Below are 25,771 nucleotides of genomic sequence, written 5' to 3'. Positions count from 1 at the left end.
AATTGCTGTTCGTTAGTCTCGCTAAAACTCGAGAACGGCTGGACCGATTTGGCTAATTTTGGTCTTGAATTATTTTTGGAAGTCCAGGGAAGGTTTAAAAGGTAGATAAATATGAAAATGCTTGGAATTATATAAAAATAACAATTTTGGTTTTTCCTTTGGTGTGTCCCCCATCGGACGAATTCCTTTCGTTTGTTTTAAGTTTATTTTATACAAAAGTTTAGGTCTTTTATTTATCGATTGAGGCACTACGAAGTCTGCCGGGTCAGCTAGTATGAAATAAAAATTACTACATATTTTTTCTGTAGATAGACAGGCTGATACTGATACACGTAGACAATATCACACAGCAAAAGCCGCCGATATGAGATTAAAGTTAGTCGACATTGTACTAATGACCAGACAATACAAAACACGAAAGTTTTAGGGCAGAATAAGACATCGATATTGGACCTAATCTTTCTAACTCACAACACGTCCACTAATATTAAACAATTCATTATTCGATCAACTTATCTAACGCCTGTATTTTATGAAAATGAAAATCCAAGTCAAACAATTGCCTGACCTCAAAATACTGCCAGTTGTGTAATGCAACTTAAAAGTCTAAAATTTTTTTTTTTTGAGAAAAAAAAAACATTTCAGAAGGGTAATCAGCACAATATTCAAACGATTTTAGTCGTGCGTGTCTACGACAACTGTAAAGAACTCGAAAACTCGTAAATAATATAACGATAATAGAAAACAGCATATTAAACCATAAGCATAGTTTTAATTTAATAAACCAAACTAATCCAATTTCATACCTCAAAATGATAACGGAAATGGATTAACAAAAATCTGATAAAATTTATACCTGAAATATGTCATTACAAGAAAACAATTCAATCGTTATTGTTTTTTCCCCTCCCTATTCTGATAGCCTTAAGAGGCTATTTCAGCTTCTCCTAGACATGTAGGCGAGCTCACGGGGCTCAAACCGGAGTGTTGCTAACGCTGGCCCTAGCAAGAGCAGTGCTTCGCAGAATCTACCACCGGATCGGAAACGCGACCCACTGAGAAGATTTAGATTTCGAAATATTAAAACTAATTAGGGAACTTCGATAATAGTATTTACTTGAATTAGTTCATGTCATTTAAGTAGAGCCGTGTACTACACTCGTTTCCATTAGAATGTACGGAGGAAATGAGGTATCTGCAGCAGGCGCGTGATTTGCGATCGTACCGACTCGCGCAGGAAGCCAGCTGTGATTTATCGCGCCGGAACCTATCTATCTAGCCTTTGCGACTGAAAACAGCTTTGTACTGCTGCCTATAGACAGAATATAAATCATTAACATACCAATAAAGTCATCGAACCGTGTAACGAAGCACTAAGTATAGAGAAAATTGGATAATTGGAGATTTTATTTTCCTACCTATGCTGATAGGTTTGAGAGGCTAAATCAGCGTTATCCTAGCATATAAGTGAGCTCTCGAGGTTCAAGCCAAGAGGTGTTATTAACGCTGACCCTAGCAAGAGCAGTGCTTCACAGAATCTACCACAGGATCGGAAACGCGACCCACTGAGAAGATCCGGCGAGAACCTCAGTGGGCTGTGTCTATGGGTTAGTTTATTCGCCGAATCCGAGAACGCTGACCGGAACTTGAGGTACCTAAAAGCACCGTAAACGGTTATTATTAAATTAAACAAACTATTGTAAATTTCCAAAACGAAGGTGCTTTTAAACTTTAATAAAACTACTCCAATCTTTACAAACCGACACGTCGGCTTTAAGGAAAACAAAAAGTTACGTTAGTAAGAGGCAATGCGAGTCCCGTCTAATGACAGCGATCCCGGCTAACGTTAGTCATCGGTAAATCTTCACGAGTCCGGTCTCTTGTGACAAGCGAGTATTCTAAGTTGCGGCACGTCAAAGGCTCTATTCGTAGAAGTACTGAGTAAAAACCAGTCTGCGGGAGCGCGTTCCAGCTCGCGTGCTCGGCTCGCGTCGACCCCAGACGCACGCGCTGAGCTCCTAAGCCCTACCGTATAAAAGGGCCCCCACCCTTCCTGATTCTATCATTCCCTGCCGAGGCTTCGTGCGTGCACGTCGCTTTGCACAGCAACCTTGTAAATACGTAGTCGTACGTTAGACTAAGTTTTCTATTCGTTATGTGTTTGGCTAAGGATGAACAATCACCCCCGAAAAAGGCGATGTCTCCTAGATCGCCCTGGGCTAAGCTCTTAAATCAGGTAAGCATCGTTTATAAATAATAACGTTCTGATATAAGCGGTTTTATTCGCTTAATGATCTGATATTGTTTACATGTTTGTTTACAAATGTTTCTTATTTGCAGAACTCCAAGCCTCGATTACCTCGGAAAGTAACAACTTCTACGCGGGTGAATCTTAACAAGTGCTGGTCGAAGTTGGGTGAACTTATATCCAACGCCGGACCTCGCTCTGACCTACCATCGCAAAAGACTGTAAATGATGAAGAACCTCTCCTGGTGCCTTTCTCTGATTTCTTCTATCCAGTGGAGCCGTACAAAGCGGTGCCCGTCGAGGAGAATGATAACGCGGAAAACCAGAATATCCTGAACTCCAATCGCTTTGAGCTGATCAACGATGCCTCTGAACAAGACGAGAACATGGCGAACGAAGTGCGCGAGATCTGCTACATGGCGACAAAACAAAACTGTTTCGTATGTAAATTTTGTTATTAATACCTTCTATTCAAAACTATCCATACTAATATAATGCAGTGAAACAAAATCCTGTCTTCCACGAGTAGATTTAGTGAGCGTCACGACGCGAATCCATCGTCTTCCATTAGAATTAGTGATGTGGTGTAACATTTTGATGCCTCGTTAAAGCGATTTCGTTTACAATCTCGATGAGTTTAGGTTTAAATTCGTTTGGAAGTGTCGTAATGTCGCATCACATTTAGATTTACAGTGTAAATTTTTGACGAGTTTTGGTAGACAGCTTTAATTTAACTGCACTGTTATCATCGCACCCCCTTTCGGCTATATTGTCTTGCAGCGCCGGTCTTCTTCAATAATTACGTCTCTGTTTCGATCCAATGTCTTCCATTAGAATGTTTAGGTGATCTGTGATATTAGTTTGTTATATTAAGAAGCTTTAATTCGTTGTTAAGCAAAAATATTAACCTCTCTAATTGTTAGTATAAGTTTATAGATTGATAGATTCAATTGAATATGTATTTTAAGTCTAATTAATCTTCTAAGTGATCAAAAGCTTTAATTATTTTTAAGTTAGTATTAGTTAAGGAAATATTACTTATATATTACTTTAGTTACTTATGTTTACATAAATATTACTTTAGGTTGTATATCTGTCACTATTATAAAATTATTTTAAAAGAAAAAATGATTCGAAATTTAATTAAAAGGGCCGACCGTGCCAATGTTATCTTTTAAGTTTTATCTTTTTAATTTTCTTTTTGTTTATAAGTGAATTCTTCCTTATGTGTCAATTGTACTGCATGTCTTAGAATTATCTTTAGATTAATTTAGTAAAGTAATTTTAGACTGATACGTTAATGAACTGAAGACTTTCGTTTGATCTCTGTATCTTTTTAGTTAAATAAAGTATTAAATGATATCTGTATATCTTTTTTTTGTTGAGTGAATATTATACAACATTACACCTATTTATACTCTGACCTTGAATACAATAACAATTGAATACATTAAATCTCGTAATTGAAAGGATGACTACTTAAAGAATTTGAGTTTATAGGACAGGTCATTACATAGCCGGTAATTTAAAAAAAATGTTTGAAAAAATTAAATTAAATTCTTAGACGGAAGTCAGGGAAAAAAATACGGCCTAACAACCCTCAAAGTTCTAAAGAAGCTTTTCAATTGGTCCGGCTTCGGTGATGGCGTCGAGAATTGCAGCTTGATTTATTAACAACTAAATTCAGATTAGATTTCATTTTGTCAAAAATATTTGAAAAAAACCATAATGAAACACTACGGTTATAATATTTGATGGTATTCCAAATCGGGATCTTCTATTTGTTTCCTAAATGCGTAATTACCTAAAGTACCTGTGGCTGTGTGGTGTCTAGGCTTAGAACAACGGACCCCGTCGCATGACACGTCAAATCTGTCCCCTCCAACACTACGTGACCTTCAGGATCAATCTGTCAAATAACAATTAATAAGAAATCCTCCGCATGGGTATCGCGTAATAGGCCGATAAGGTTTAAGGCTTAATTAAGGTCTCTCGGGAGAATAGGCACTCTGAAAGTATGCTGTAATTTTTTTTTTTTTTTTATAACTACGAGAGGCAAACGAGCAAGACGGGTCACATAAACATAAACATAAACATCTGGTGGTAGGACCTCTTCTGAGTCCGCACGGGTATGTAGCCGTGTAGCCTGACTCGGAGCTTTATATTCAGTTGACGACAGCAAAGAACTTTCCTCATTTTATTAAAAGGGGCCCGAGCAATTTCTATCCAGATCTTGATTTCTTGATCAGATTTCCATGCTTCATTTACCCAAGCCGCCAAATACTTGTACTGTCGTACCCGCTCTAGTTGTTTTCCAGCTACATATACGCTTGAACTCAAACCCGGGTTTCTTGAGACTACCATGAACTTGGTCTTGCTTATGTTTATCGACAAACCGGCTTCCTCGCTGTACTCATTAACCTTATTCACAATTGCTTGCAAATCGGCTTCCGATGCTGCAATAAGGATAGTGTCGTCCGCAAAACGCAAGTTGTTAACGACCCTGCCGTTGATTCCTATTCTCACTTCAAGGTTTTCAAGAGCTTTTGGCATCACAGCCTCTGAGTAGACATTAAAAAGCAATAGGGATAAGATACACCCCTGCCGGACCCCACGAGAGATCTCAACTTGGTCGGTTTACTCATTTTCGACCCTTATCGTAGCCACCTGCTTCTCGTACAGGTTGCGGATGATTCTGACGTCCTTACCATCAAGACCAATGTCACATAAAAGGCTGAAAAGTTATGATGTTTAACTCGGTCAAATGCCTTTTCGTAGTCTGTGAAGCACAAAAAGACATCAGTTTGCATGTCCCTGCATTTCTGTACGAGAACATTGAGAGCGAAAAGAGCTTCTCTGGTGCCAACACCAGATCGAAATCCAAATTGGCTATCGCCCAGTTGTTCATCACATTTTGACCGTATTCTATTCTGTACGATGTTCAAGAATACTTTTAGAACATGGCTCATCAGACTAATCATACGATACTCTCCAGATTTTTTGGCGTTTTGCTTCTTGGGTATCGTGATGAATGTGGATTTTAGCCAGTCACTAGGAAGATTGCCAGTTTCATAGATGTTATTGAAGAACTGTGCGAGAGCGTCCAGTTGATCTTCTTCCAGCAACTTTAGTATTTCGATCGGTATATTATCAGGACCCGGTGATTTACCTGTTTTAGCAGCTTTCAAGGCCCGCAAAACCTCAGACCCCAACATAGCTGGACCAGTCCGATCAGTGATCGTTGAAATGTTCCTTGATGAGTCCGCAAATGCTACATGTCTATACCTATAATGACTTCGATGACTTCTCGAATACTTTATGATTTTCGTGGTCACAAAAGCTCGATTCCGCTAACAAACAACACACAACAAACAAAACATACAACAAACACAAATAACAAAATAAAGGTTTTTGGACAAGACGCCAGCACTACTATTAAACACGAAACAATTTTATTACAAAACAAATTCCTGGGGATCAACTTCCAATTATATCCATACACCTACGTGCTGTATTGCCATTACAAAAACAAGTTTCAACGAACGGGTTTTTTTTTTTTTTTTTTTGGTCAGGAGGAAATCGCCGGACTTCCGCCCTTTTCTGGGGATACTGGGCGGGGTATGTCAGAGTCGAACTGACTAAAACCTCCTGTCGCTCAACAACCAACGTCCAAACCTCGCATGAGACAGAACTCATGACAAGGCAAAGGGGGGAAAGTGAAGCGTTTAGTGCGGAGCACATCTCTCCCATCACCCTCCCCCTCGGGACGCCGGACTGGCGGTCGTCGGCGCCACGACCACCAGCCCTCTCGGTCGGCAGACTGTCCGAAGCCCGCCTAGATGGCGCCGGTTAGAGTGGGTTACCCTACGGAATACCCCGCTGGGCCAGAACCAGCGTGGGTCGAGGATAGCCGGCCTTCCATCACCCGGATGCTCTTGCGTAAAACGCGTGCAGAGCAGCTTGCACGTCGTCTTCTTAGGCCCCCCTCGCCGGTCCCCAGACCGACATGTGAGGGGGACCCGAAACACTTAGAGGGCCAGGGCTTGGGCGAGATCCGCCTCCCTGGCCCCCGCTCGACGGCGGCGGGATTGTGCGTCTCTCACGCGCCCCGCCGCCTCCTTCTGCGAGATGGTGCACTCGCAGAAGTCGAGCATCGCCTTCCACGACTCGTCGTCGCCGAGCATCGATGCCACAACACTCGGCAACGACAAGTCGGTTCCTATTTTTGCGACGAGGACACGGCGCCACCCCTCCCATGCGGGGCAGGCGACGAGCGTATGCTCTGCCGTGTCCAAGTCGCAACCACAATGGTGGCACTCTGCCGTCGGCTCGGCTGTGATCCGGTGCAGGAACTCACCGAAACAACCATGCCCAGTGAGCACCTGCGTAAGCCGGAAAGTGAGGCGTCCTCTGTCACGATTCACCCAATCCACAAGGACCGGGCGAATCGCCTCGACGGTCCTACGACCAGCCGAAGGATCAGCCAGCCGTCTGGACCATGACTCCAGCACGGACCGCCGAGATTGGGCCCTCCGTGCTCTGACCACACTGGGGCTGGGACGCGCCACGCCCCGGGCACGAAGTTCAGCCCGCCACCTATAGTCAGCGGCGAGCGCCTCCGCTTCCAGAACCCAAGGCGGCGTCCCAGCCAGTACACACGCCGCCTCAAAGGAGATGGTGCGATAACCACGGATGACCCTGACCGCGATGGTGCGTTGCGGCCGTTGCAGCAGCTTCGCCACCCCCACGGCCAGGGACTGGCCCCACACGGGCGCCCCGTATAGGGCCATTGATCGCACCACCCCCGTATAGAGACGGCGCGTCACCTGGTCAGGCCCCCCGACGTTGGGCAGAAGCCGGCTTAGCGCGCCGGCCACCCCCAACAAACGAGGGACCAGGTTCTGAAAGTGAGCACGGAAGGTCCAACGACTGTCCAGAATGAGGCCGAGGTACTTCAACTGCACCCCGACCCCGATACGGACGCCTCCAACCACGATATGGGCATCGACAGGTGGCACTCTCCGGGGCCTGTGGAACCACATGGCCTCGGATTTACTGAGCGCCACGTCGAGGCCCAATCTCCTAATTTTGCCGACGACATGCGCCACCCCAGCCGTAGCAAGACGGGCAGACTCAGCAAAACTCCCCCCCCGGGCCACGACCAACGTGTCGTCCGCGTAACATATTACGCTCAGGCCCGGGAGGAGGGCACCTCTCAGCACCCAGTCATACCCGATATTCCACAAAAGGGGGCCGAGCACCGACCCCTGTGGAACACCGCGCACGACCGGGAACCGGTGCAGGATCCCACCATGTCCGGTACACGTGACCGATCTGTCCTCTAAGTAGGAACCCACCAGCCGGCGAAGGTAGGGGGGCACTCTATGTCGTTCCAGCGCCCCCCCTATCACGGACCAGGGCAGGGTGTTAAACGCATTGGCGATATCGAGCGACACCGCCAAAGCCACCCCACCCCTGGAGACGGCCTCCTCCGAGAGGGCCCGCACGCGAAGGATCGCGTCTACCGTTGAGCGGCCCTCTCGGAAGCCATACTGCTCCGCCGACAGATCGGGTCCCACCCCGACCAGATGCTGGATGATGCGGGCTGCCAGAATGCGTTCCAGCAGCTTGCCCACCTCATCCAGCAACACGATGGGACGGTACCCGGCGGCAGTATCCGCCGGGCGCCCCTCCTTTCTCAACAGCACGAGTCTGCCCGTCCTCCACGATGAAGGAAACCGTCCCGACTCGAGGCAGGAGTTGTAAAGTCTCAAGAGTCGGTCCCCTAGGGCACCAAGAGCCAAGGCCCAAACCCGGCCATGGACGCCATCCGGGCCGGGTGCAGTGTCCTTCGCGCACATTTTGCGAACGGCCACACGGAGCTCCGCCCCCGTTATATGGGGCACCTCAGCAGGGACTTCGCCGTCGTAGTCCGGCGGCGCGTCCATAGCGGGAGCGACAAATCCCTCCCGCTCCTGCGGGAAAAGCACCGAGACGATGTCCCGCAGCTGCTGAGGCTGGAGACGCTCCGTGATCGGGGGGGCCCATGGGCGCATTTTATTGCGCACCATATGATAGGGCCGCCCCCACGGATCCTCATCCAGCGTCTCCAAGAGACCCTCCATGTGTTGGTTCTTGGCTCTTCTGATGGCCAGCTGCAATGCCCTCTGCGCGACGCGGAATGCGCCGTGCAGCCGGGCCTCTGCTGCCGCGAACGCAATCGGATCGTTGCGCCGCGGCAGGCGGCGGCGGCGATGCCTGGCGCACTCGCGCCTCGCCCGAACGCACTCCACGCGGAGTTGCGCAATTTCGGGCGACCACCAGTACGCCTGGCGATTAGGAAGTCGAGGGCCGATCCGGGGCATCGACGCATCACAGATGCGACGCATCGTGTCCCGGAACCACCCTGCCTCTCCCTCGACCTCGACCGGGTGTGGACGCATGGGCGCCCACGCCGCCACCGTAGAGGCTTCCATCAGGAGCTCCTTATTCAGGCGCTTCAGTGCCCACTTGGGGAATGACCGGGACGCACCACGGGGGTAGTCCCCGTGGACGTCCGCGACTGTGGAGCGGGCGGAGAGATCAAACCGAATATATCGGTGATCTGACAGTGTCTCCGCCCCCTCCAAAACTCTCCAGTCGCGGATACGGCGTGCGATGGCCGGGCTTGCGAACGTAACGTCCACAATAGACTCGCCCTGCCACCGCACGCACGTCGCAACCGAACCTCTATTCAACAAACAGAGACCGGCCGCGTTCGCCCACCTCTCCAGTAGCCTACCACGAGCGTCCGAGCGGGGGGAGCCCCATGCGACAGACTTCGCATTGAGATCCCCCGCGAGAATCACTGGACGGGGAGCGAGGCGGCGAGCAATCGCCCCGATCCCGCCCAGGAAATGCCCGAACTCGACAGTAGGCCTGTTCGGAGAGAAGTACGCCCCGATCACGACGGTCCCTTCCAACTGCACCGCGACGAACCCTTGGCCCCTGGTCACCATCGCCAGGGGGGGGATCGCCGCGTCTCTTCTTATGGCTATGGCCGCCAGGCCGCCATCGTCCCCGAACCAGCAATCATTTGCCGGGGGAACGAAATATGGCTCGGCGACCACAGCCACATCTATAGACCACTCCGCCATACTCTGAGACAGCATGTCCTGAGCTCTGGCGGAGTGGTTCAGGTTTCCTTGGAGGAAGCGATAGGTGCGGTCCATTACTGTTGGACCACATCCATCGCTCCCTCCCCTTCACCGCTGCCCCCACCCTCCGGCACCGGTGCCGCAGCGGGGATTACAGCGTTGGCCAGTGCTCCTCTGGCCAACTTTCTCCTCTGCCGGCGCTTTGACTTCCGGTGCCGGTTGCGTTCGGTGTTATCACCGGACGGGAGGCACGCCTTTCCTCCCGCCCGGTGGTTAGCCCCGCGCCCGGCCGCAGCGCACAGAGCGCAGTGCGGGGCGGCCGCGCAGGACGCCGCTTTATGGCCCGGCTGGCCGCAGCGGAAACACAGACCGCTGCGGTCAACCGAGCTAGTGCACCTGGCGAGACCGTGTCCGGTGCTAAAGCACCGGAGACATCGCCAGGCGCGTGGTTCAAGCAGGCGCACGTGGGCCGCTATCCAGCCCACGCGCAGCCTGCCTGGATTCCCCGACGGTCCCCCGGGCGGAGGAGCAGCCAGGGAGGCAGCCGTCTCCAACGGGCAACGCACCCACACTGAGCTGGCCCCGTTATAACCACGGCGCAGCTCACCCACGGTTACATTCTCCGGTGCACAGTTGCCCTGGGTAGCGACGGCCGCTCTCACCTCATCCCTGGTGGTGCAGTCGTCCAGGCCGGTCACTCTTAATTCCGCCATTTTTACCGGCCTGTGCACCCGCACCTCCTCCTCAGGCAAGACCATACGGAGCTTCGCCGCCAGACGCTCCGCGATGCCGGGACTATCGGCACCGGGACACTCTAACAGCTTGGCCCCATTGGCCGTCTGCCTGCTGCGGAGGCCCTCCTCCGCCCCAATCTCGTCCAGGTTGACTGCTTCACGCGCCCGGGCCATCACATCATTATATGTGATGCCCTTGGCCTCAGCGGCAGGCAGTAAAGTTAGAACCACTGCCGCTGATCGCGGCGCCCGCGACGACTTCTTCCCTTTTTTTTTTGTTTTTTTGTTTTTCTTGGCGGCTACAGGTGCTCGACCCTGTTGGGGTGCAGCCTGAACCGCCATGGCCACTGGTGCTCTACCCATTTGGGGAGCTGCCAGTGAGGCCTTTTTGGCACCCCGCCGGGCCACCACGTTCCACCCCTCGTCCATGTCTGACGGGGGCGGAGGCAGCGGACGGGACTGGGGTGCTTGTGATGGAGGCTTCGCGTTAGCGCCGCCCCCTCGCTTAGTTCGATCCCGTCCCGGGCCCGACCTGGTGGCCGGAGCCCGTACGGGAGCGGAGCGGGTGGCCAAAGCACCCGTCACTGCCGGTTGCCTAACGTCGGCCGAAACAGTCACTCTCGCCTCGAGAGCCGCTAGCCTCCCGCCCAGCTTTTCTACTACAGCCTGGACGGTGCGGTTGATGACCTCGTCCAGGCTGAAGGTCTTCGGTTCTGGCGGAGCCAGCATCCGTGGCCCCGCGAGTGCTTGCTGCCGCGCGGCGGCGGTCGTCTCTCTAGAGCGCGGTGACGGGAGACGCGGACGCTCCTGTGCCGCACGCGGTGGTGGCAGCACAGGCCACTGATCACCAGTCAGCGCCGGGAGACGGGAGCTCCGAGGGGCTCCAGCGACCCAGGACGTCGCTGCTCCATCATCGGGCCGTTGCCGAGCTTGGAGCTGTGCTCGAAGTCTCAAATTCTCCGCCATCAGCTGTACCACCTGGTCATTGGCAGAAGCAACTGATGGCAGAACTTTCGAGACCTGCGAGACCACTTCTCGCAGTTTACGACCAGCGGCTTTGGTCTTGGTGCCATTGGCCGCGTATGATTTCACGGTCCTCATGGCCCTGTCTATGACCATGGCAGGATCCTGAAGGCCGCTCTCTTCCTCCTCTGTCGTCTGCCCATCCAACGAGGCGACAGACATTGACACTGATGATGGCGCCGGTGACGGCGCGCCCCTTTTCCGGGCGGGTCTCCCTCTAGGGGGCGGCATCTCCTCCGCAGCAGAGGCTGCATCGGAGATTACCAACACCTTTTCCGGCGGGGCATCTGCGCCAGAGGATGACGCTGGCTCCCCTACCCCCTCACGAGAGGAAGCTCGCCAAGACTTCCTCTTCCGCCTAATCTTCTTGGCGGTTGTCCCTTTCGGACCAGCCGCCTCGCCTTCGCTGACGAGCGCAGAGCGCGTCGAGCCAGCGCTGTCACACCTCGGTTCGACGGGTTTTCCGCTGCCCGTCGCACAGCCCCCTTCATCGTGGCATGCTTTGCCCCCCCCAGAATACGCGGGGCAGCATGCTCCCACCGAGGTGGAAGCACGGAGGGATTCTCCACCTAGGGTGGTACCCTCCTGGGGTAATTTTATTTTTAAGTTTGCCATCATTTTTTTTTTTGGTCCTTTGTTATTTAACCAGGGGTCGGTCCCCTGGGACGGCCCTTACGACTGGACTCCCTCCAGCCACTCATCTCATCACCGGGCACGTCACAAGCTTAAGATTAGGGCATTTTTTATAGAGGTACACATCCTCGCGGCCCCTGCTAGGCAGCGGCCCCCGTCCCCTACTCGGTAGGGATTACGGTATGCTTCTACGAAGCCACGCCGGTAAACCGGTACCCCCCTCTGGAGGGCCTTCCCCTGTAGCCGCCAAGAGGCAGCCGGGGACATGGCAACCAGCGACCGGAAGGGAGTGCCCTCCGGTTCACTTCTCATCCACGTGGGGTCTACCATTGCTGACAGACCCACACGTCTGACCACGACGTGGCCACGCCGGCGTACCGGTACCCTCCTCTGGAGGGCCTTCCCCTTTAGCAGTCAAAGAGCTGCCGGGGACATGGCCTAGCCTCCAAAAGGTCTCCAGAAGGGAGCCTTCTCCCGCTTCACGCACCCTTTGTCCAGCAAAGGTGGGAAAAGGGAACACCGTGTGCAGTCTTCTTAGTTCGCGGCACCCCTCTGCAGACAATGCTGCTCCACGGTATCGGGGTGCACACTTAAGCCCCACCGCCGCGACAAGGCGAGACCACGTTGTGTGGGGTCAACGAACGGGTAGGCGTAACTAATACGACCGTTTAGGAATCTAGACGTTTTAGAAGGCTGTAAATAAATCAGTTTATGAGTGAATGATTTATTTCAGTCTTGTTTGTTTCCGTGTTGTTTTATCTGTTAATTGTACGTTTTTTTCACTAAAATATACGCGGTACAGCTACGATCATTGTGCGAAGTTGACAGGTCGCGATGTTTTTTTTTCCCTACCTAAACTGATAGCCTTGAGAGGCTATTTCAGCGTAGCCTTAACTAGTAGGTGAACTCACGGGGCTCAAACCGGAGTGATGCTAACACTGACCCTAGCAAGAGCAGTGCTTCGTAGAATCTACCACCGGATCGGTAACGCGACCCACTGAGAAGATCCGGCGAGAAACTCAGTGGGCTGTGTCTATGGGTCAATTCGCTCGTCGAGCCCTTCGTCGCAAGCGACGGGTTCGACGAGGACGATGACCGGTGCTTGTGGTACCTAAAAGCACCGTTAATGGATCAGGATGATCCGTAATGACGTGTTTTGGGCAACGCGATGCTTAATTAACTGTAAAAGAACCACTGAGTTTCTCGCCAGATCTTCACAGTGGGTCGCGATTCTGATCCTGTGGTAGATTCATTGAAGCACTGTACTTGTTAGTGTTAGCAAATTCTCTCAAGTTGAGCCCGTGGACTGAAGTACCCGTCTGTGCGTAGCTGGAACAACCGCTATAGGCTACAAGCAGCTCAGTAGGAAAAACAACTGTAAAAGAAACTGTATCTTCAAAGATACTACTATGTCTCACGCCATTTACCTCGAATGTGTCTGTTGACTCCTGTAGTAACGTAACCAATTAGAATATACAGGGTGATGGCCTAACTCGAAAATCTACTTGAATTATATTTGACGAAGATTTAACGTGAAATCTACAGAACTTAATGATTTGAAATATTTGATTATTCATATCGCAGTTTTTTTTTTATTGCTTAGATATTTGGACGAGCTCACAGCCCACCTGGTGTTAAATGGTTACTGGAGCCCATAGACATCCACAACGTAAATGCGCCACCCACCTTGAGATAAAAGTTCTAAAGTCTCAATTATAGTTACCTACCCGTACGGACTCACAAGAAGTCCTACCACCAGTAATTACGCAAATTTATAATTTTGCGGGTTTCATTTTTATTACACGATGTTATTCCTTCACCGTGAAAGTCAATCGTGAACATTTGTTGAGTACGTATTTCATTAGAAAAATTGGTACCCGCCTCAGATTCGAAAACCGGTGTATCACTCAACACGAATGCACCGGACGTCTTATCCGTTAGGCCACAACGACTTCAGACGGATTGGACCACTCACGTTGGCGGAGAGATCATTGGATTTGTTGTTGGCAACAAATTTGACAACAAGTAACCGTTGGGGCCATAATGTGAACTTTCCGATCTAGATCAAATCATTCCTTTAAATCGCAGACCCTAGAGGAATAATGGGCCCCGAAAACAAGACACGTTAATTACAAAAGTGTAATAATTATTATCTAAATAATTGCCCTAAAAAGCTTTAATGATGAGACCGATCTATTAAACTAACTTTTAAGTTTTTTTTTATTATACCACTTTCTTCAAACGAACGAAAATGCTGCTTTTATGTACAAAAATTTAAATCTTATCAGGAAATTAATTTGAAAACTATTTACGAGCATGCAAGAGTTAGATTAAAATGCGGAAAAAATAATATTTATAAGCCGGTAGGCAGCGGCTTGGCTCTGCCCCTGTCATTGCTGAAGTCCATGGGCGACGGTAACCACTCACTATCAGGTGGGCCGTATGTTCGTCTGCCTACAAAGGCAATAAAAAAATTATTATTATTATATGTCTTTTTATTGGTCATGGCGAATCAAAAGCCATTCGTTAGCGGTTCTGAAAGTTTTCTGAAGCTTTTCAGAATGTGAATGACATAAGCGGTAAATATTTAAATCACTATACGGGTATTTTATCCAATATCAAATCTTTTAAATTTATCGAACATTCCAGAAAAAAAAACATTTACCGTTGTACAAAAACGACTGAATACATTATTTTAATCGACATAAAAAATTCAGGTAGCACTTATGAGGTGTTTCGTTATTAAGTACCAGTGTATCTTGATTATGTAGATCTATACGTTACATAATTACATTAATGACAGGTAAGCTTCTATGACGTTTCTCTGATTAGTAGAAAAAATATTTATTTAATGTTGTGGTTCGAAAGACGAACTCGGGACTCATATGTTATTTAACTGTTCCAGAACACGAATGAAGGTTAGCTTTAGGTTGAATTCTAATTAATTTAAATAATTTTATTTATTTCAATCTAAAAACAAACTCGACGGACTTACATTTTGAAATAAAATATATGTTTTTGAAACCTTTTAAATTTCATCGTACAGTAATATAAAAGTCGCATTACCTATTTCGACCGCAAGTCAGTTTGAAGGGTGAGCACTGACTCTCCCTTCAAACCCATTAGTACTTACCCGTGCCAACTCACAATGCATTAATTTATCGATGTTAGAGATGTCTTAAATGCTAGTTATGACTAAAGAGTCTTTATGAGCATTCTCGTCATATACTATGCCAAAGCAGAGCTTTGAGATTTTCTAACTTTGCTGAATATCAAAATGAGAACTTAATGTATCACGGTGTTCAGGAATTACATTGGGAAATAAAAAAAAAACTATATGCCATGGATGTTCAAATTTATTAATTTTAACTTGTACACGGGACGTATATAATAGATATTGATGGGATACGTGTCGAGAATCGGTTCGTGCGACGTGACATTTTACAGAAACCGGGGATGTCCATTTAATGAGCACAAAGGGGAACGCGGGCAAACGTTTAAGAATGATAAATCGGCCTCGATTCTAAACGCGATTCGTTCCGACTCAGCGCTATCGTACGCAAAGGGATCTTAGTTCTACAATACATCTTGAAAGGTACTATGCAGGATGCGGTAATAAGGCACCGTGAAATCGCCACGCCGTATCGAATCGCAGAAAAATTTCGGTTTTTCGGTTATTTCTCAGGGATTTGTACGGCCTTTCTTCGGCGATTGGACACGCCGAACGGGTGTCAGCATTACAAACACATGTCTTTTGACTTAGTGTTTGAGTCGCATTCAGCGATGTTCGACGCCTTTTGAATTTCGCGCGATTTCACGCTCGCTATCCGTTACATTGATGTTGACTTACCTTCCGTCACAGCTGCCGCGGCTTACTACCAAAATTCAAATAGCATGCCATTTCTTAAATATCTCAAACACATATAACAATAGGTTGACCAGTGATAAATTGTCATATACATAAAAAGGCCGCTCTATAAATGACATACATATTATGTCTAATTTATAGCAACCCTATAAAGAATACTAGACATGTTTCTATCACGAAGCAATATGCGTTCCAATTATCATAAATTAGGATTTCGACTCTGTGAACAGCGGTATTTATGTAGTAAAATTACAAGCTCAATCAAATTATTAAATGTCAAAATTTATATTGTGAAGATAAATTACTTCTGTAGTCACGTAGAATTATTGTCTGAAACAGAACATATTCTTTAATAAGAAACATGAAAATTACTATGCGTTCTATAAAAGTTAAAGCAAGAATAATTAAAAATGACGATTTGTCTACTAAATCACCTTTTCCGTTTTTTTTTAGTACCTATCTTTATTCCTGGATTTTTCTAAGAGACCAATCACTTAACCTCAATCAAAATGAAACTTACAAAAATTGTAAAGCCTTAAAATTGTATTGAAATCCTAAAATTACTTGAGAATGTACCCAATTAAAAAAAATATATGAAACTTTAAAAAAAAATCAAAACGAACAATGATAATTCACAAAAGCTTTTACAAATTATAGAAACAAAAATATCTGTATAACAAATGAAATGTGCATAAACTAATCTAATTTTCTAATTAATTTTTTTGTTACTATTTCTATTAACATTTTGTTCACAGCTTCTTATACTCTGGCTTAACATCAGATCGTTTGTTCAGCTTTCCCCGGATACAAACTATTTCTATACAGAATTTAGTCGAAAGCACTGCAGCGGCAGACAGAGGTACTTAAATATTAATAGCACTTTAATGTTATTTGTTATGTAACTTCTAACATATTCTGACAGCATACGTATATAATGCAATAACTATGTATTTTTTTTATGATTGAAGGATTACTGGTGGCATGTAGACCTTTCCAGTTTCACCAGGACAGGTGGGCGAGCAAAGGCTCAGCCAGGAGGGGTGGGATTTGCTAACAGCTGCCCGAGCGCATCCGAAGGAGACCTAACAACTCAAAAGCTACTGCTTCGCGAATGATCTACTACCGGATCGGTACCGCGACCCGCTGAGAAGATCCGGCGAAAAACTCAGCGGGCTGATGCATGGGTTAGGTTGCACGTCGACCTCTTTGTCGAATTCGACGAGTACAGCTACCGGGGTTCCTAAGCCTGCTCTTAGTGTTTGAACTGAAGGCGTCTAATGCAAAGGTAATTGGATCTGATGGATCCGTAAGGACGTGAATGTAAATTTTTGCAATATCTGATTATATTGTAGACAGACCTATACTGTGTTCAACTGTGAAAAATACATGAGAATCCATTCAGTAATTCCAGAAGTGTACGCGAACAAACAAACAAAAAATTATAAGACAGATTTAGCCCTCTTTTGCGTGTATTGTCCTCCTTTAATGACCGAACATACCGAATTCTACTGTTTTTTTTTATCTATTTTTATTTCCATATAGGCAGATGAGCATACGGCCCACCTGATGGTGAGTGGTTACCGTCGCTGATGGGTATTAGCAATGCCAGGCGCAGAGCCAAGCTGCTGCCTACCTACCTGCTTATTTATATATGTATTGTTTTTTCCTGTAACACAACTTTGGTTGTCAGTGAATAACTATTTAAAAATTTGCCGTTCAGTTTTAACTGGACTATGTATGTATGAGATTAATGTAAGTAAAAAAACAGTGCTTCAAACTCACCCACCACACACGCAAACATAAAACATTCACGCAGGTACAAAGTGCGCACTCAAAAATTCCTTATTCTCCAAACGTCAAGTATAGACAGAGCCGTCGTATATTTTTTTTTGACTATTCCTCGCCTTCTAAGTGCTATATTCAACAAGTCACCAAAGCGTAAGGCTTTTGGGGGCGCGAATGAACGTTTCACGGAGTACAGCTCTGTTTGTAAGGGATGTTTTTAACACGGACACGATAAGTTCCGCGTGAATATTAACAGGAGAGAAACACTGCCGAGTTTTTGTTCGAAATCACAATCGCTTCGATAATTTTTAAAAGCCAGCCGATGTTCCGATCAGGGAATGTATAATAATATTATCATGTTGAATTTTGTCGGGATGAACTGTTTAAGATACGGTTATTTAGTTTTTGTCGTCAGCGAGCCTCGTACCAGATAATCGTATAATTAAGAAAACTAGTATATTCAAGAAAAATAAACTAGTTCCTACTTTGAAAAACTAATTCATAAGTTCCGGCTAGAGCTGCTCGCGACTGTGTTTTTTTTATAATTGTAAATTCGACCTCATGTCTCAAGGTGGCTTGAGGCCTTCGCACTGCAATGTTTTTGGGCCCAGTAACCACATAACAGAAGACCGTGATTCCATTCGTTTATGCACTTAATAAAGAAAGTAACCACAAAATTCATGACATACTTGAATACATTGGTAAGTACTGATGTTGTACCTATTGAGTATTGCTTAGGCGAGTACTTCTATTTTTCCCCCTACCTTTTCGCTGATAGCCTAAGGGGTATTCCAGCTACGAATTGACGGGTAGGTGAGCTCACGGGTTCAACTTGACAGAATTTTCTAACACCAGCCCTAATAAGCGCAGTGCTTCGCAGAATCTGCCATTAGATCGGAATCGCGACCCACTGAAAAGATCCGGCGAAAAACTCAGTCAACTGTGTCTATGGATAAGTTAAATGTGGATATGGATAATTTCAATAAGTTAAAAGTCATTCAGAAAGTTTATCTCGAAACAAACAACAGGAAACAAAATTCAAAAGAAATAAATAAAAATCTTGAGATTCGAACAAAAGAAACTTTGGGATATAATCTAAGAAGGAGCAGCCAACAAACACTTCATTTGAATACAGTGTAACAAACAATAAGTGTTGTAAAAGTGCCAATTTTTAAGCACACTTAAGAACACTTGTGCTTAAGTGATCCTGAGTGTCCGCATTGTGTAGGGTTGACCAGAAATTTACATTAACGTTGAAAAAGCAACTTGTTAAGAAGAAACTATAATTGACAATATGTTTTGAATTATTAGTAAATGTTTTTTTCTGTTGCACTTGCCTGTTTCCTATTGGGTGTAGGGTGACCAATGTTTTGTATTTAATTTTTAAATAAATGTATTTATTCTCACTACTAATTACGCTCAAATAGCTCTTTAAGCTTAGTTAGGAATACATAGAAAACCACGAATACAATCCTGTATATTACTGCCGCAAATCATATTAAGATTGAGATATCATCCATATGTCGGTAAGAAGCTGCTTTAAGATAGTAAACTTATGTGCATAGTGAGTTTTCTTTTCATAGATGTTGGCCACTGAGTTTCTCGCTGGATCTTCTCAGTGGGTCACGTTTCCGATTCGGTGGTAGATTCTGCGAAATACTGCTCTTGCTACGGCTAGTGCTATCAGCTCACTTACTCGCCCGGAGAATCTCGTATAACCCCTCGAGGCTACAAGAATAGGTAGGAAAATAAAACTCCACTGGTTAACTTGTAAGTTACAGGGTTTTAAAGATATCACAACTGAACACAGTCACTGGCCTCAAAAGGTGACTGCTAATTATTGCGGTAATCTTGTTGACTAAATGAGGTGTGGTTTATTTTAGAAGTTCTCCATCCCAATCGGCATGCAAGGAAAACCAATTGGCTTCCTTTTCCAAAGAACCCCGTGTTGATCACTCACACGTTTCACACGCGGTCACTCGAGAATGAACGTCTGAAATCATAATAAAATATCCCAAGTACGTCATAAGCATGGTGCCAATACACCGGATAACGAAGGCGCCAAAATCGTGGCACTTGACGCAGCTTTCGAGAGGAAACGTCGATAAAGCACACCCATTAGCCGCCAACACAAATCACCGACTTGTATTTTACGCAAAAACCGTTAAAATTCATGGAGTACCGTCAACCAATCAACAAAAAAAAACTTTGTACTTATAAAAGTTATTTATGCGGTATGCCTTGTGGTAGGCATAATAAAATAGTTTTTTTTTTTTTTTTCTACCTATGCTGATAGCCTTGAGAGGCTATTTCAGCTTCACCCTAACGTTTGTAGGTGAGCTCGCGGGGCTCAACCGGAGAGTTGCTAACACTGACCCTAGCAAGAGCAGTGCTTCGCAGAATCTACCACCGGATCGGAAACGCGACCCACTGAGAAGATCCGGCGAGAAACTCAGTGGGCTGTGTCTATGGGTTAGTTCGCTCGTCGAGCCCTTCGTCGCAAGCGACGGGTTCGACGAGGACGGTGACCGGTGCTTGTGGTGCCTAAGAGCACCGTTAATGGATCAGGAGGATCCGTAATGACGTGCTTTGGGCGACGTCGACGGTTTACCATTCGGTCTACTGGGTCGGGTATGTAATTTCCAGCGGCTACGATGAGAGGGTTCTCATGTCGTGCCGCCTTCTCAAAATGGCGCAGCGATGCCGACTGTAGATACTTACTGACAGAGTCAAGCTCCAGGTCATCGTGGAGATCCACGTTCCTCAGGAACCATGGTGCTCCGACGGCTATCCTGCAGAATCGGGATTGAATAACCTGAAGGGGCTTCAAGTTGGTGCGGGCTGCGTGAGCGAACACTACGCTTGCATACGTCATAACGGGGCGTATGCAAGTTTTGTAGAGAGTTACCTTATTACGGAGGGACAGTTTGCTTCGCTTGCAAAGCATAGGGTAGAGACGTCCTAATATGAAGGCGGCACGGTCGCGTACCGTTTTAATATGGGGACGGAATGTCATCCCTCTGTCGAGGGTGACGCCTAGGTATTTGACCTGCGAGGCCCACGGTATGGGCTGGCCAAAGAGAGTGACGGGGCTAACAGCGGAGGTGTTTGCGCGCCTATTAGGGAGTGGGATGCTCGAAGTGGTATTCGGAGGGCGACCCCTTTTGAAGAGCACCGCTGTGCTTTTCGTGGGTTGATGTCGATGCGCCACTTCCGGAACCACTGTCCCATGGTGGCTACTGCGATCTGGAGTCGCCGATGAAGCAGCGACATCTTCCTACACGAGTAGTAGATAGCCGTGTCATCGGCGAAGAGCGCTAGATGGGTCTCCGGAGACCGGGGTATATCATTGATATACAAACTAAATAATAACGGGGAGAGCGCGGAGCCTTGCGGGACTCCGGCAGTCAGTTGACGGGGACGAGAACGAGTTCCCTCTACTCGATATCGAAACGAACGGTTCGACAAGAAGTCTCGTATGATGAGCACAAGTCTGTCTGGCACTCCCATGTTGTACAGTTTGTAAATTAAACCGTTTTGCCAGACTTTGTCGAACGCCTTCGCGATGTCGAAGAAGAGGGCGCCGGTCGGGATTTGTTTACGCCTATTTAGTCCTATCAGGATGTGCTCCGTGAGGCGGTGCACTTGTTGTACGCACGAGTGTTTAGAGCGGAATCCGAACTGTTCGTCTATGAGAATTTTGTTCGCGGTAACAAAATCCCAGAGGCGTTTCCTAAGGAGCCGTTCGTAAATTTTTCCTATCGTCGGGAGGAGACTAATCGGACGGTAACTAGATGTTTCGTTTGTCGGTTTGCCCGGCTTATGTATACCGATAACGTCCGCTTCTTTCCACACCGCGGGAAAGATGCAGTGCGTCATAGCGGCATTTAAAATTGTAGCCAACATTGCTATCAGTTGGACTGGCAAGAGTTTTAGCGCGCGGTTGCGAATGCCGTCGGAGCCGGATGCCTTCCTAGGTTGGAGATTGTGGATCGCGTCTCTAACTTCGTCAGTGGTAATGGGGGGTAACGCGTCCGAGGGCGGCAGGGAAGCTCTGCGCTGGACCTCCCTGTCGACTAACTCGGTGTGTTCGGGGTCCGCGTGTTGAGTGCTGGTGGTGCACTGCTCTTGCAGTGCATCGGCTAGCAGCTCAGCCTTGTCATCGTCATCGAATGCCGGTGGTTGGCCTGAAGGGCGTACGAGGGGAGGCATAGTAGCGGTAGTTTCGGATTTGAGAGTCCTAGCTAGTCGCCAGTATGCTTGGTGGGAGGGCGCGAGTTGTTCTAAATAACTATGCCAATTATCGTTACGCGCGTCGCTTAGGCGGGAGTGGACTTCGCGTTGTAGACGACGCATCCGAATCCGGTTTGAATGCGTGGGAAGCCGATCGTAGGCCCGGATTGCCGCGTTCCTAACTCTTAAGAGATTCCTAAGTTCGGAGGATAGTCTGATGCGGTGGAAGCTGTCCTCCACATCGACTTCTTTTGAAGATCTAATGATCGCGGAAGAGATGTGATCGGTAATGATGTTTATGGATTCGACGGTGTCCTCGGGGGATAGATTCGAATCCAACCCGTAAGGGAGGATTGGCGGAGCGGCTTCGGCTAGGCACGTGCCCAGCTTATTCCAATCCACCATGGTCCTCGTAACAGTGACTGGGTTGTGAGGGCGACCGAGCTGCATAAGGACAGGTCGGTGGTCTGAGTCGAGCTCTGACAGTGCTTCGATGGAACGCAAGCGCAGAGTTACGTTCCTAAGCAATACCAGGTCTATAGTGCTCGGACGGAGCGCGATGTTATACGGATAACATGTTGGAGTTGGGGGACCGACTACTTCAAAAGTGAGGTCGTCTATAAACGCGTCGAGACGCCTACCGTTAACGTTCGTACGATGGCAGTTCCACCTAGTGTGGTGGCAATTTAAATCGCCTGCCAGGATGACGGAGTCTCCCATGCCGAACAGTGACTCGATGTCATTGCTTAGGAGGGGCTTGTCCGGGGGGAGATAAACGGATGCGATGACGATCGGCTGGTGTCCCGTCAGCGAGATACGGCACACTGACGCCTCGATATATAAGAGCGAGGGAGTATCGAGAGGGACAACGTGCAGGGCCCGCCTATAGTAAATGGCAGTCCCGCCTTTGGAGGCGGTGAGTCTGTCATTCCTAACCATGACGTAATAAAATAGTGAAAACAGGACCTTTCATATGCAATTGTGTTTTTTTTTTATTGCTTAGATGGGTGAACGAGGTCACAGCCCACTTGGTGTTAAGTGGTTACTGGAGCCCATAGACATCTACAACGTAAATGCGCCACCCACCTTGAGATATAAGTTCTGAGGTCTCAAGTGTAGTTACAACGGCTGCCCCACCCTTGAAACCGAAACGCATTACTGTTTCACGGCAGAAATAGGCAGGGTGGTGGTACCTACCCGCGCGGACGCACAAGAGGTCCTACCACCAGTAATTACGCAAATTATAATTTTGCGGGTTTCATTTTTATTACACGATGTTATTCCTTCACCGTGGAAGTCAATCGTGAACATTTGTTGAGTACGTATTTCGTTAGAAAAATTGGTACACGCTTGCGGGATTCGAACACCGGTGCATCGCTTCAACACGAATGCAGCGGACGTCTTATCCGTTAAGCCACGACGAAAAGTTAGTACGTCCGTAGTTAAGCCTAGGTAGATTTAAGCTTATCGTTTACGGCGTGTGTAGCTTTACAATTAGTATTTTCATATTTATCCACAAATTTTGCTTGCGTAATTTAATGTCTCATACGCAAATATCAGCCCTTGCTCGCCCACCTGTCCTGGTGAAGCTGGAATTCGTCCGAGCCACCAGTAATCCCTCAAACATAAAAAAAAAAAAAAATTACAATTAGCATTTTCATATTTATCTACAAATTTTGCTTGCGTAATTTAATTTCTCAAACTAAAATATCAGCAGTACTTGTTAGCATTATTATAAATGTTTTTTTTTGAAGTCCCAAAATATGGCAAAATACTGCGGCACACGTGTAGTGAAGTTGATTTTTTTGCGGTTTTAAATTGCTGTTACCATTCTTTTTTACCGGAAACTGCAGATTTTTGTTCCCAATTCGAGAACAGATATGTTTTTTTTTGTAGTGTGACTGCTATTTTTCAATGTGTCACAATTTGGCCAAAAGAACTGAGTGTCGTGTGAATAGGGCGTGAATAAGTTTTAGCAGATAAGTTGAATTGGCGGCCCACTTGGTGTTAAGTGGTTACCGGACCTAATAGACATCAACAATGTAAACGGTGCCGCCCACTTTGAGACATAAGTCTAAGTATCAGTTTTATAGTACAATGGCTGCCGCATCTTTGTAATTGAAACGTAAAATGTCGTAATTATTATACTAAAATCATTCTAGTCTTACACTCTTGACAGAGTGGTCGTGGTCATGCATCAGTCGGATCCTGCGAAACCGACGCTCTCGCGATGCGACGCCATGTGGCACGGTGGTTCGCAGAGTGAGAGCAATCAGTTATGTTGCAGCGAGTCACAGATTTTATGAGGTCGGTCCATCGTGCTGGAGATCGTCCGCGAGATCTTTTGCTATCGACTTTCCCTTGCACCACCAACCGATCAATGGAGTCCTTATTACGAGAGATGTGCCCGAAGAACTTGAGGATTCGTATTTGGATTTGGATGACGATAGTCTCTCCTTGATGTTGAGCTCTTTCAGAACTGAAAAGTTGGTACAGTGCGCGGTCCACAGAATTCTGAGGAGACGTACTATTACTTATACTAAAATACTATATAAATATATTGTCGGCGGCGGGATGGATGTAATATGCTCTGCGTAAACCCTGTCCCGCCGTCTAATAGCTCCGACTGGGTTCCCGCCCGGTCTGGGGTAGGGCGCCGGCTGTGAGCGGCAGGAGTTTTTGGTGAGGTTCGACTCCCACATACCCCACCTGCCGTGCGGGTGGGAATCCGGCGATTTTTACCTGTGGAAAAAAAAAAAAAAAAAAATTAAGCCACGTTAACTGGTCCCGTGGTAAGTTCGTAAAGACCTTGTGTTACAGGTACCAGATAACGGAAATAAATATTATTATTATTATATTATTATTATTATTTTTATTATACACATACATATATTAAATATACATCCATAACCCTGGAAAAGATATTATTATATTTATCATACAAATATCCTCCCTTGGCGGGATTCGAACCCGCGACCCCCTTGTGTAGTGACCATGTCACTTACCACTACTTAGGCAAGGCTAATAAAGCAAGTCACTTGTTAAAAACGCAATTGTTTTTTTTTTTTAATGAACATGTATTTGATAATCGTGAAAATTTTAAATCACTAGGTATGTATTGTTAATTGAATAATAGAAAACATCCATCCACATTTAAAGGTGTTTTAAAAAAAAACTTGTTCCTTCTAACACAAAACTGCGGCGAGGGCACCCAAGAAAATGAATAAAAAATACGCTATTTCAAAAACTCTGATAAAAGCTTGAAAAAAGCCCGTTACATCAAAGGTTCACCGGTAACTTAATACCCACTGACCGAAATTGAAAAAAAAAGCACGAATTCAAAAAAGAATATTATAGTGCGAAATTTTGGGCAAAATAGCTTCGGGGCACAGGAAATAGCTTAGCGGCAAAAAGCCCGTAAAAGAAGCCAACAAAACGTCTTCGATTGATGGATCGCCGTAACACAATAATTGCGATGCGGAGCCTCTAAAGTGCCCCTTAAAATCAAGTGATATCCTTCACTTCTAAGGCAACAATGCACAGATATATAATCTGAAACAGTATAAAGGAAAAACGACCTTTTATATATTAAAGTATAAAACTTAAAATCCTTGAACAAAGATTACCAAATATCTATATTGGAAAATAGGCTTTTTCGCCTTAGAATTACGTTTGTTTTTCACTGTGCATATGATTAGTTGAGGGTGTTTGATAAGGATGATGTTATAACGTATTTAAAAGGACACGTGTTAGGTAGCCACTACAGGAAAATTCATTTATGTCATACATAATTCTGTGTAAATTTATTTATGAAAGAAAAAAAAAGGTTAAGGAGTTCACGACTTATATTGTGTCCCATAAACGATCACCATGAATGCTGCCGTAATATTATAAAAAAAAATATATATATTAAAAAAAATTAAATTTATTGAAAATCATATGATAAGTGTCTGCTATAACATTTACTTTTTTTAACTATTATGTTGTGTTATATATTCATCTTTTACGAAATCCACAGTGAGAGATAGGGCATTATTCTAAGCTGAAACAACGCAGACAGATATAAATGAACACTTTTTTCGTACAATTTAGCCATTTAGTGCACTGAAAA

The 25,771-nt window shown here is 46.3% G+C and overlaps 2 protein-coding genes across 2 annotated transcripts in view; one reads left to right on the top strand and one right to left on the bottom strand.

The window, feature by feature from the left end:
* The window catches only part of LOC100302603 (enhancer of split mbeta-2), a 261,515-nt gene that overhangs the window by 95,706 nt on the left and 140,038 nt on the right, over positions 1–25,771 (bottom strand). The gene's annotated exons all lie outside the window — the stretch shown is intronic.
* Positions 85–3,610, top strand: LOC101741933 (uncharacterized). Its single transcript, XM_004931669.5, has 2 exons — positions 85–2,236; positions 2,341–3,610. Exons 1-2 carry the CDS (start codon positions 2,156–2,158, stop codon positions 2,707–2,709), a joined length of 450 nt encoding a protein of 149 aa, XP_004931726.3. The 5' UTR covers positions 85–2,155; the 3' UTR covers positions 2,710–3,610.

Source organism: Bombyx mori, chromosome 3 (assembly GCF_030269925.1).
Source record: "Bombyx mori chromosome 3, ASM3026992v2".
Classification (NCBI taxonomy): domain Eukaryota; kingdom Metazoa; phylum Arthropoda; class Insecta; order Lepidoptera; family Bombycidae; genus Bombyx; species Bombyx mori.
This window is presented reverse-complemented; position numbering and strand designations above follow the sequence as displayed.